The 13269-nt window shown below is 41.0% G+C and overlaps 1 protein-coding gene across 1 annotated transcript in view; it reads right to left on the bottom strand.

The window, feature by feature from the left end:
• Positions 1-310: 310 nt before the first annotated feature.
• The window catches only part of PPA1 (inorganic pyrophosphatase 1), a 141199-nt gene continuing 128240 nt past the window's right edge, over positions 311-13269 (bottom strand). The window contains exons 9-11 of the mRNA XM_068255531.1: positions 13127-13196; positions 2986-3025; positions 311-736 (exon numbers count right to left, since the gene is read on the bottom strand). Of these exons, the coding sequence (XP_068111632.1) occupies positions 705-736; positions 2986-3025; positions 13127-13196 (142 nt within the window). The 3' untranslated portion in view covers positions 311-704. The remainder of the gene's footprint in view (positions 737-2985; positions 3026-13126; positions 13197-13269) is intronic.

Here is a 13269-nt window from a genome sequence, read left to right on the forward strand (position 1 = left end):
CCAGAGACTGGAGGAACCCTCGGGAAAATAGATCTGGATTTTTTTTTTCCTCGGATGTGTTCTTTAAGTATCTAAAGTTTAACCTTTTTTTCTCTCAGAGGTTTGCTTTAATGAATAGCAAAAGCATGGTTCAACACACCATAGTTTTCAGCCATTTATCTGCTCATGCATATTTATTTTTGTACACCCTTCCATGTAATACTGTTGAGTTTTTCTGTATATTTTCCCCATTTGTTCTCTCTTCTTTTCTTGTAACTCTAAATTTCATAGTTGTGTTATGAGTAAAAAAAAATAAAGGATATTAAAGAAAGACCATCAAAAGCAGCTTTATTTGTATCGGCTGTACACGAAATCTACACAGATGATGGTATATTTATTTTAATAAATTTCAGCATGTATATTTATTTTAATACATTTCAGCATGCTAGTTCAGTCTCTTGGCTTTACAAAACAAGCACGCATTGAACAAAAGCTCACATTGCTGATGCACGGTGGAGAGATTGCCGGTGCTACCAATATCCCATACAGAGCTATAGGAGCTGATCAGTTCTAGCACAATGTTAAATATGGAACCATTTAGCGCTAATAAGGGTTAAAGCACGGTTTTACGTGGTCTTGTTTGAACTGCCAATATCTTCTCTATGTTGCATGTCCAAATGCCTGGGGAGAGGCAGGCAATTATAAAAGAGGTTTTCACCTGTTAATTAATTCTTCTGATAATAGAACCACTTGTCCACTGCATGTGCCATGAAACAGGAAAACCAGGAAAAGGCAAAATAAAAATAAAAACAAGTTAATTTATGGATGATAAATAAAGGGTGGTTACGCTTTGCATCATAAGCTATTCTTGTTCTCGTAGGTCTATCTACAAGCATAGGTAAGAGATTTAAAGCAACTACACAGCCACAAATTAACAAGGCATGTCCAGTGGTCGAAAAAAAAAAAAAAAAAGTTATACTGACTTCCCAGGGGTTTTATTTAACACACCCTCCATGTGACCACTTCCAGTGCTTTGCCATGCCCCCTTCCAGACGGGTGCCATGGCAGCGTTACAGCACTCATCTTAAAAGGGGTAGGGCTAAGCTCCGTGCGACCTCCATGGGTCTCAAAGGGCTAGTTAGACAAAAACCCCTGTGAAGTCAGTATACCGTATATACTTATATATAAGCTGACCCTCGTATAAGCCATGGGGCCCACTCTTCCCTCAGAAACCAGGAAAAAGTGATAAGCCCCTTTGCATATAAGCCCCTTTGCCAGTATAGCCCACTCCATAATAGCCAGAAGTGCCCCCAGTACTAGTCAGAACCCCTCCCCATAGCGAGATGTGCCACAGGGATAATAGTTGTGTCTCAAGACGCCACTAGACGGGGTCATAGATATGAGACAGCGAATGCCACACATGAAGAATCCCTGATCCTTGCACGGTTGACACGTTGCTTGCACGCTCTGCTCCACAAGCCAGGGGACACAGGTAAACTTGAGCAGCGCACTCTGCACACCATGTTGTAGGGGATGGGGGGCACGGACACAGCAAGGAGCCAGCTGGCAAGAGCAGAATTACTAGTGCACGATCCTTACGCTCCTCTGCCAGTAACAAAACCAGCTCCACCATTCATTCTGCTCTAATGACTTGCATATAAGCCAAGGGGGTAACTTTTCAGCACATTTTTTTTGTGCTGAAAAATTAGGCTTATAAGCGAGTATATACAGAAACTTTTTAAGAGAACCCAGTTCATGCTGTGTTTACTTTTGGCTGTACAGTTTCTACAGAGTTTGTTTTTGTTTTTTTGAGTGAATAATCTTAACGCTCTGTGTTCAGAAAACAGAAAATGCTTTTGTAATGCAATTTTTTTTAAACAATTAGCTTTTTAATATGCTAGATATCTGATGCTAATGAAAAGGAATATACCTCTGTGAAACTATGCATTATAATATATTATTGTAATTTTAAGCCTTAAGTCAGCCTGCTTTTTGTCAATGCATATGATGGTATGTTAGCATTACATCCCCCATACACAGTTTTGTGCATTGCATGTCAGTACTTTTTGCAATCAATATACTAAAACTACCTTGCTGGCTTCTGGCAGGTTGCATCTAATAGCTCCTTTTTGCCAGTAGAGTGGGGGTTCTTCTCCAGCAAAGCAGATCACCTGACCTGGTCCATCCCCTCCCGCTGAGAGAGACCAAAAACTTGCAGCTAGCACTGAAAATACTGTTCAGCAACAGTATTGTAATACAGCAATTCACCCTACCCAAAACCTCCCCAATGAGTTAATAAAAGTCATGTGAACCTTTTCATGCCCCATCTTTGCCAGCAGTAACATACCACTTGCCACTGCTCTTCTATTTATTTATTTTTTAAAGAAATGTGGAGGGTGTGGCTAGGGTAAATGTTTTACATTGGCTTTTTTACTCTCTCCCTGCTTGTGTATGATAAAAAAAAGAGGCGACACCACTAGCTGCAAATCATGCTTATATTGTGAAACAAACACTACATGTTACGGACTCGCAGGTCCTTCATCAGGTGCATAACATTATGCACCAGATGAAGGACATGCGAGTCCATAACATGTAATGTTTCTGTTCCACAATATAAGCATTATTTGCAGCCAGTAGTGTGCCGCCTCTTTCTTTTACATTGGTTTGTCCAGGACCGTTTGAGCTTGGTACCGGCCCTATTCCCAGGTTCTGTACCTGAGGTGCTGAATCCATGGGAATCCATTTAGACAGAGAGTAGAAAAGAACTGATAAGACACTGCAGACCTGTAGTTCTGCAGTGCTGACCAGATGGTGCTCCTGCATATAACTCACTCAGGCACGGGATTACTCTGAGCTGTGGATTTCCATTCTGAGCCTGACACGGGATTACCACCAAGGAGGCCAATTCTGCTAAACTACCTTTTTGACAATTTTTTTGGGGCTACAAACGCACACACAGCTGCCCAACATTTCTGCTTAGAAGGATGTATAAGCCTATGTACATACCATCCACCGGGGCAGATTTGGCGGGTCCACATGGAGGGGCCTGGAACAAATGAAAGTAAAGAGGAACTCCAGTGAAAATAATGTAATAAAAAAAAAGTGCTTCATTTTTACAATAATTATGTATAAATGATTTAGTCAGTGTTTGCCCATTGTAAAATCTTTCCTCTCCCAGATTTACATTCTGACATTTATCACATGGTGACATTTTTACTGTGGGCAGGTTATGTAGCTGCTCCTAGCTGTTTTGGCTGTTACAGACAGCTGTAAACAGCCATTTCCTGTCTGTGAACATTGTTACATTGTGGCAGTTTGCCCAGAGTACCGCGGTCCCAGAGCTTCTTGTGGGAGGGGTTTCATCACAAAATCAGTCATACAGCGCCCCCTGATGGTCTGTTTGTGAAATGCAATAGATGTGTCATGTAAAAGGGGGTATCAGCTACTGATTGGGATAAAGTTCAATTCTTGGTCGGAGTTTCTCTTTAAAGCAAAACTGTAACCAATAATTGAACTTCATCCCAATCAGTAGCTGATACCCTCTTTCCCATAAGAAATCTTTTCCTTTTCACAAACTGATAGTCAGGGGGCTCTGTATGGCTGATATTGTGGTGAAACCCCTCCCACAGTGTGATGTCAGGATGACCGCCTCAGCCAATTTATTATTTTTATTTATATAGTGCCGTCATCTTCCGCAGCACTGTACAGACTATATATTGTCTTGTCACTTAACTGTCCCTCAGAGGGGCTCACAACCGAATCCCTACCATAGTCCAGTGTTCTCCCCAGAACTTTTTTTCAGCCGGGTGGCATGAAAAAGTAGCCGGGTGGAGAAGAGATGACAGAATGCAGTTCTGGCGCTTCTCTGCTTACAGCAGAGGACGAGGTGAGCTGATGGCAGCTGGGTGCTCAAAACTAGCTGGGTGGAGCACCCGGCTAAAAGAGCCTGGGGAGAACACTGTAGTCATATGTCTATGTATGTATTGTAGTCTAGGGCCAATTTGGGGGAAGCCAATTACCTTATCTGTATGTTTTTGGTATGTGGGAGGAAACAGGAGTCCCCGGAGAAAACCCACAGACATGGGGAGAACATACAAACTCCGTGCAGATAGAGCCCCAGCTGAAAGTTGAACCAGGGACCCAGTGCTGCAAGGTGAGAGAGCGAACCACTATGCCACTGTGCTGCCCAATAGTCAAGCATGTGCACAGTGCCCCCCCAAACTGCCACTTTGCAAGCGATCCACCCAGTGGATCCACTTGGCCGAGCGACAGCCAACTCAATTGTTCTCGCGCTCCCCTGCCTGCTGTCATGTATGAGGCACTCTGTTGTCGTCCGCGCCCCCCCCCCCCCCTCCGCATGGCAACAGAATGCTTCATCAGCTACACGGTTGACTTTGCGTCTGTCAGGTGTTGGCCCATCGATCAGTGTACGGGCCTTTAGAGACACCAATTTATTGTGAGCACAGAGTATGATTACTCTACTCAGTCATCTCTCCATATCTGCCATCTCAGCTAATGGCACAAAACTACAAGCCAGAACAATGGTAAAGAAAAAAATGTGTAGGAGTCATTTATGAGACATTTATTTCCGTGTAAAGAGCGGTTGGCTCCCTGTAACTAATATGAGAAAACGGATGTTCATATTCTCTCCACAATTCAATATATACACGTAAACAGTTTTTTTTTTCCATGAACCAGAGTTCTCTTTTTATTCTTCAATTGTTTCTTCAGAAAGCAGGTGATAAGTGCAGATACAACATCAGACCTTCACTTCACATAAAAATAGGCATTTTTAGGTGAAGTGAAGGTCTGATGTTGTATCTACACTCATCACCTGCTTTCTGAAGAAACAATTGAAGAATAAAAAGAGAACTCTGGTTCATGAAAAAAAAAACCGTTTACGTGTATATATTGAATTGTGGACATAATTTGTAGGGGTGGAACCATACTACATTTTTTATCTTTGTCAGTAATGTTCATATTCTCTGCAGACAGCTTGCACAGAGAGAAATAGGTCTATGTTTATTCATCGCTTGGAAATGATTAAAATGTAAAACTTTGAACACTCCTGTCAACAGACTCCTTCAATATAGCACGGCAGGTGAGGGGGTATCACACACTTTGCTTTATAAACAGTTTTTCAGATCTCCTGCAATAACAGATATAAGAGGTCCAGATCTTATGCTTGTCGATTATTTAATCACTATGTATAATTTGCTGTATAGGAATTACAATGTAATCAGAAAACCATTGTTGAATTGTCTCCACACAACGACCTGCAGGTCTTCATAAACAATGTGTCAAATAGATGTTCTTTCAGTCTCAAGAGAAATTATTTTGCTGCAGTGTAGCGGCTTTATTAAGCAAGTTATACACCGTACAATTTGTGTTAGGCCAAGTAAATAATCAGCATCTTACTGATATTCACTGAATGATATGAAGAGAAGGAACAAACGTCCCAATGATTGACAATGTCTAGACAGAAGGACAGTAAGGTCATCAGAAAACTGAGCTGTCTAATAGACAAAATACTGATTTGAAGAGTAATACCGGGTACACACTAAGCTAGTTCCCATCAGGTCAATGGGTTGAATCAATGTCCTACATGTCAGATTTGCTCCCAATTGAGAATGGATCGATTTTCAGATCAGTACTGCACAAAATTGATCCTGTACTCAATCAGGAGCAGTTCATACATGTGGGAAATTATGGGTGAAATACATCGATCAGACGAGAATTTGCTTTGTGTGTACTAGCCTTAGGCCTGGAACCCACTAGAAAGCTCAAAACGCTATCGCTTGCAAAATGCTACCACAAATCGCGGTTGCTAACGATTTGTGATAGTGTTTTGCAAGTGATTTTGGGAGCGATTTTCCTGCTCCTATACAATACATTAGAATGGAAATGCTCCCAAAATGCTACATGTCCTGCGATTGCGATTTGCACAATTGCTGTAGTGGGATCTGTCCCATCCATTTACACTGGCAGAGCGGTTAGGGAAATCACCAGCGATTGAAAGAGTTCCCTAAACACTAAAAAAAAAAAAAAAAAATGCTCAAGTGGGTTCCAGACCTTAAATCCTTTAGGATCTTGCAGGCCGTACTCGGAAATAAAAATGATAATTATCTTATCTCACTCATTTATAAATGTTTAATATCTCCTGACAATTGCCCGGGCATGCATTTGGCTGCTGTTGGCTCTGCCCGCTTTTTCTAACCCTAACAACACAAACACTCAATGACGAAGTTTGTGAGCGTCAATAATTTGTAATATTCCCATTGAAATGATACAAATCTGATTGGCCGTTTGTGGCTCTACCCCCATTTCTGAATTTGATCCCCAGTCACCCAATGCCCAACTGTACCAGGTTTGAGGCTTGTGTCATTAACAGTGCAAGAATGGAAGCAATTTAAATATTCCCCGTGAAAATTAACAGGTGAATTTTGATTGGCTGTTGTAAGCTCAACCCGCTTTCCTGAATATTAATCCCAGTCACCCAGTGAACGACTGTGTCAAGTTTGAGAACCTTGTCATTAACCGTGTAAGCATGGCTGCAGTTTATATTTTCCCATCCGCCCACGTTTTCTAACCTTGACATACAATCTCTCAATGACCAAGTTAATTAGCTTTGGAGTCCTTGGTATCAATAATTTGTATATTCCCATAGAAATTAAACAAATCTGATTGGCTGTTTGTGGCTCCACCCCTTTCAAGAATTTGAGCCCCAGTCACCCAGTGACCGACTGTACCAGGTTTGAGGTATCTGCTATTAACTGTATAAAAATGGCAGTAATTTAAATATTCCCTTGAAAATCAAGAGGTGAATTTTGATTGGCTATTATAGGCTCCACCCACTTCCCTGAATATTAATCTCAGTCACCCAGTGACCAACTGGGCAAAGTTTGAGAACCCTGCCATTATCAGTGTAAAGGCAGCCATACACTGGTTGATTGCAACCAGATCCCCCAACAGATAGATCCCTCTGTGATCAGATTCGATCAGAGAGGGATCTATTAGCTGCCCATTACTGCACACAGATTTTGAATCTATTTCAGCTTGAATTAGATTCACAACCTGTGTGGCTGATGCCTGCTCGCCACCCCCGTGTGCTCCCCCGGCCAGCAGTAATACATTACCTGTCCGCTGGCGTGAGTCCCCCGGTCCATGCTGAGACTTTCTCCGGCTGGCTTGTCTCCTCATTACTTCCTGTCCAATCCTGTGACGTGCAGAAGTACAAACAGTAGAGGGCGCTCTACTGTTTAAACTTTGCGTTGTCACAGGAGGAGACAGGAAATAATGAGGAGACAGGCCAGCTACAGAAAGTGTCAGCACAGACCAGGGACTCGCGCCAGCGGACAGGTAATGTATTGCTGCTGCTATGCTGCATCGGTTTATCGCCGCTAACGACGCGCTCCCGACCTACCATCGAGCAAAAATTTCCACCGGGAGAGATCGACAGAATCGATCAATCTCGGATGGAAATCGATCAACATTTGCGTTATCGATTTCAAAGCAGATTCAATTACAGTGATCAAATCTGCTGTATATCGGCGGGAAAGCGAAACAGTGTTTGGATAGCTTAAAGAAAATCGGTAACAAAAAAAAAAAAAAAGTTCCCCTGGGGGGTACTCCCCTCAGGCGGGGGAAGCCTCCAGATCCTATCGAGGCTTCCCCAGTCCACCTGTGTCCCACGGCGGTCTCGCTGACAGAGATCGGCTATTTCTGCCCATCTCTGTGCTGAGAGCCACAACAGCGCCTCCGCTGGAGCTAGGGAAGGTAAATTTATCAAGCCTCGTCAGGCTTGTCGAGCCAGGATTGCGGGTCACTTTGGGGGAGCCAGCGCTGGATTGCCTGCAGCTACAGGGGAGGGGGAAGCCTCATTGGGGCCCTGAGGTTTCCCCCTCCCGAGGCAAGTACCCCCCAGGGGAACTTTTTTTTTGTTACAGAGTTTCTTTAAGAATGGCTGCAGTTCATATTTTCCCATGTAAAAAGGTTTATATTTTCCCAGTGAAATTTATTTTGGCTCCGTCCACTTTTTTGTAACCTTGACACAGTCACTCTCAATGACCAAGTTTGTGAGCTTTCGGGTTCCTAGCATCAAAAATGTGTGAATAGAAGAAATCTGATAGGCTGTTTGTGGCTCCGCCCCTTCAGTGAATTTGAACCCCAGTCACCCAACAATTGACTGGTGCAAGTTTGAAGCCTCTGCCATTCATAGTATAAGAATGGCAGCAATTTAAATATTCCCCTTAAATATCAATAGGGGAATTTTGATTGGCTGTTGTAGGCTCCACCCACTGTTCTGAATATTAATCCCAGTCATTCAGTGGCCAACTGTGTCAAGTTTGAAAACCATGCAATTAACAGTCTAAGAATGGCTGCAGTTTACATTTTCCCATTGAAAATGAATGGCTGAAATTTGATTGGCTTTTCCTGGATTTGTAACTTTTCCTGGATTTGTAACCTTGGTCACAAAGTGACCAACTGCCCCAAGTTTGGGGACTCTGGCTTGATTACTGTGAGAATGGCAGCCTTTTACATTTTCTCCCATTGACATGAATGGGTGAAATCTGATTGGCTGTTTATAGCTCTGCCCAGGTGTGCAGGAGGGACGAGAGACCCCCAGAACATATCATCCCAGGTAGTAAGGGATCTGTATACCAAGTTTTGTTCAAATTGGTCAAGGCATTTGAGTGATTGCGGCACATACATACAATTTTATATACAGTGGGATGTAAAAGTTTGGGCAACCTTGTTAATTTTCATGATTTTCCTGTATAAATCGATGGTTGTTATGATAAAAAAATGTCAGTTAAATATATCATATAGGAGACACACAGTGATATTTGAGAAGTGAAAGGACGTTTATTGGATTTAGAGAAAGTGTGCAATAATTGTTTAAACAAAATTAGGCAGGTGCATAAATTCGGGCACAACAAAAAAGAAATTAAATCAATATTTTGCAGAAATTACAGCCTATAAAACATTTCCTGTAGGTTCCATTGAGAGTCTGGATTCTGGTTGAAGGTATTTTGGACCATTCCTCTTTACAAAACTTCTCTAGTTCATTCAGGTTTAATGGCTTCTGCGCATGGACAGCTCTCTAACTCTTTAACTCTCACCACAGATTTTCAATTATATTCAGGTCTGGGGACTAAGATGGCCATTCCAGAATGTTGTACTGGTTCCTCTGCATGAATGCCTTAGTGGATTTTGAGCAGCGTTTAGGGTCGTTAGGTTTAGGGCAGCAAGATGATGTTTGAAGGTCTTTGGTGCTGGTCTGTGGGTTGACTCTTAACTGCTCTCACCATTCGTTGCTTCTGTTTATCCAAAATGTTTGCCTGCCACTTCAAGCCTTAACTTGAACTGAGCCTGTGGTCTTCCATTTCCTCAATATGTTCCTAACTGTGGAAACAGACAGCTGAAATCTCTGGAGACAGCTTTCTGTATCCTTCCCCTAAACCATAATGGTGAACAATCTTTGTCTTCACGTCATTTGAGAGTTGTTTTGAGTTGTTCTTCCCCGCGTGTTTACATTTTGCCGGCAAGCCGCGGTCGGCGGCTCTCCGGCTGTTCACGGAGACACCCTCCGTGAACTGACATGGAAAGGCCGCTCGATCAAGCGGCCGTTTCCATGGTAACCCGCAGACGACCAGTTTACGCCAATCGGCGTTAGCTGGTCGTCAAGAGGTTAAAGGGAACCTGCACTGAGTAGAAATATTTAAAATAAACACATGAGGTAACTTCAAATGAACATTACATAGTTACCTTGCCATCAGTTCCTCTCAGAAGCTCACCATTTTCTTCTGAAAATGATCCCTTCAAGTTCTGACAACATTTTGTCAGAACTGAAGTATATCAGTTGCTGTCAGGTATTGATCAGTTGCTGTCAGTTATAGCTGAGAGGACGACTGATGTGCCAAGTAATGTCTATGTTTCCCTATGGCTCAAGTGGGCAATGTTACAGTTTAACTGTGTGCTGACCAGGAAGCTGTTATGGGGTAATGGCCATTTTCAAAATGGAGGACGGAGAATTTCCTTGTTCACAGTGGACAAACAGGACGCGGAAAAGGGGAAAGAGATTAAGGAGTAGACTACATGGGAAGTATGACTTGTATATGTTTATTTTGACTTTTAATTTTCAGTTCAGGTTTTCTTTAAATACTCTCTCATAATTGGATTCACCTGTGTATGTAGGTCAGGGGTCACTGAGCTTACCAAGCCAATTTGAGTTCCAATAATTAGTTCGAAAGGTTTTGGAATCAATAAAATGACAACAGTGCCCAAATGTATGCACCTGCCTAATTTTATTTAAACAATTATTGCACACTTTCTGTAAATCCAGTAAACTTAATTTCACTTTTCAAATATCACTGTGTGTGTCCCCCAAACGATATATTTAACTGACATTTTTTATCTTAACAAACAACGATTTATACAGGAAAATCATGACGATTAACAAGGTTGCCCAAACTTTCGCATCCCACTGTATATAGATAATGGACATACTTAAAGAGAACCAGAGTCGGTGCGACGACGATCTCTGCCCCCACCCTCCTCCCCAGAAGTGCTATAGCTCCCCAAAATTAGCAACAAGGATTGACGCTATTTCGAAGTGTAATGGGGGGAGAGGGGGTTTTACTGTATTTGTTCTCATACACCTCGTTGAGGTTAGTTTTTATGTTTCAGACTAGTAGGAAGTAACCAATGAACAATAAAAGGTTTTAAACCAGCTTAAAGTAGGAAAGAATGAACCACTCATCTCCCTATATATTATTATTATTTAGTATTTATATAGCGCTGACATATTACGCAGCGCTGTACAGTGTGTATATATATATATATATATATATATATATATATATATATATATATATATATATATATATATATATATATATATATATCTTGTCACTAACTGTCCCTCAAAGGAGCTCACAATCTAATCCCTACCATTGCCATATGTCTATATTATGTAGTGTTAGTACTGTTGTCTAGGGCCAATTTTTTTTTTTTTAGGGGAGCCAATTAACTTATCTGTATGTTTTTTGGAATGTGGGAGGAAACCGGAGTGCCCGGAGGAAACCCACACAGACACGGAGAGAACATACAAACGCTTTGCAGATAGTGCCCTGGCTGGGATTCGAACCAGGGACCCAGCGCTGCAAGGCGAGAGAGCTAACCACTACGCCACCGTGCTGCCCATTATATATGGCCACAAACCAATAATTTTACTATCAAACGTTAGACAATGGCCTCAGTTCACTAAGATCATGCTAGAGATAATAAGGCAAGAGAAAACTTACCTCCACACGTGAGAGAGTTATCTTACCTCTTCATTCCTTAAGTTACCTCTCCTGTAGTTAATTTACCTCCTCTGTAGTTAATTTACCTCCTCTGTAGTTATTTTCACATGCAGCTAATTAACAGCCTGTCTTTAACTCTGGAGTTATTTTAAGGATTGGAGAGTTAATTTAAAGACAGAAGAGTTAACTTTAGGCTTGCCTGAGGTAAAATGTTTCCAGATTACTACATGCCTTATCACCATGGTAACAACTCTAGAAGAGTTATTAAAGACAGGAGATAAGTTTAGTGAATTGAGGCCAATGAGTTTTGCAGGTAAACTTCCTACTTTCGCAAGTGTTTTTGTGCTTATCCCTGGCTAAAAAAGTTGCCTCTGAGGAAATTATGAGGCAACTATAAAATAAAGCATTTTTATTCTACAGAAATAGCACCTTGATTTTTCTGGTATTTTTGAAACGTTATGTAAAACTAGTCCTAGAGGAAAAAAAGCTATGATTACTCAGCTTTATTCATATATGCTAAATACTCTAGTGAATAAGCATACAGCATATATGGATAAAGAGGCTTTTGATCTCGACTCCTCCATAAATCCAGATAAGGGAGTTCTTTGGACGAATGCCTGTTAGAGAAATCTCTTATAAAATTCTGTACTTCGTACCTAGGAGATTACATAATCTCACAACATAATCTCACCACTACTCAAAGTTATGTTTTATAAGAAGATATTATTTTAATGAGCTACTACTGTTGCCTATATTGGCTGCATCTTGTAAATTCAGAAAATGTAATGTGCATATTATAGAAGTGGTCTATAACCTGTAAATGGCTTTAAAAAAAAAAAAAATCTATTCATGCAGATATGATCAATGTGTAGGTCACATTTCTGAAGATGGTATATATAAATGTCATGCTATATGTGATCCTTGGATTTATTTTTACTAGAATAGATTTAATGGCATAGTTCACATATAACCATTTCCCCCGTAAAGTGCAATAAATCACGTTTTCTTTATATGGTACAACTTAACTTGGAGCATGCTACTGTATGGTGTCAGGCGACTAGTGATGGTCATGTCTAGGAGAACTCATGGAGAAGCATGTGATTGGTTTGATCAGCTGATATATTTACAAAACTCTGATTTGCGGTGATCACATTCTGCTTTAGCACATGATCATGACTAGCAAATCACCTGACCAAACTGATCAGATGCTTGTCCATAAGTTCTCCTAGACATGACCACCACTATATGGGGACAATGCAATGATAGCTAGGCAGAGAACTTTCTGGTCTGTCATAGCTCATCCTTCTAAAGGTGGCCACTAACGGTCCAATTACTAGCAAAAAAATCATTTGAGCGATCAGAAATTCTAATCGGTTTGGTTGTAAATAATCTTCATTGATAGGCACACTAGATTACAAACAATTTATAAAAATGTGGATTTTCTTGTTGGTTGTGATAGGAAGCAAAGATTGGTTTGTTGATGGTGTAGTGAACGATTTTGCTTCCGATCAGAATTATCTGATCGCGCAAATGATTTTTCCCTACAAACTGGATACTTAGTGGCCACCTTTAGTTACCAGGGCAAGTAGATGCTCCAGAATATATTTGATGTTCATCATTTAACAGCAAAATCACATCTTGTTGGGCAGAGAAATTAGATGCTGACGTAGATCAGAAAACCAGTAAGTGGGTTTCACAAAGCAAAGTAGATTGAGGGAAAATTCTCTTGCCTAAATTAAAATGGGTGGAAATATTTACTGAAAGGAAAACAAAAAACACAAAGTGGACTGGAGGAGTTCAGACAAAAATCAAAAGTGTATGCAATCGAGCAATAAACTTACAGTATTCACAATGCCTTGAGCTTCGTCTTGTTTGCAAATAAATGGACTTTCTTGTACGGTAGTGTTGGTGCTAAAATAGAAACAAAAACAGAACTTTAGAATATATCTTTCCCATACAGGGGAATGACAACTTCACATAGGTC

The sequence above is a fragment of the Hyperolius riggenbachi genome, chromosome 10 (assembly GCF_040937935.1).
Source record: "Hyperolius riggenbachi isolate aHypRig1 chromosome 10, aHypRig1.pri, whole genome shotgun sequence".
NCBI lineage: Eukaryota > Metazoa > Chordata > Amphibia > Anura > Hyperoliidae > Hyperolius > Hyperolius riggenbachi.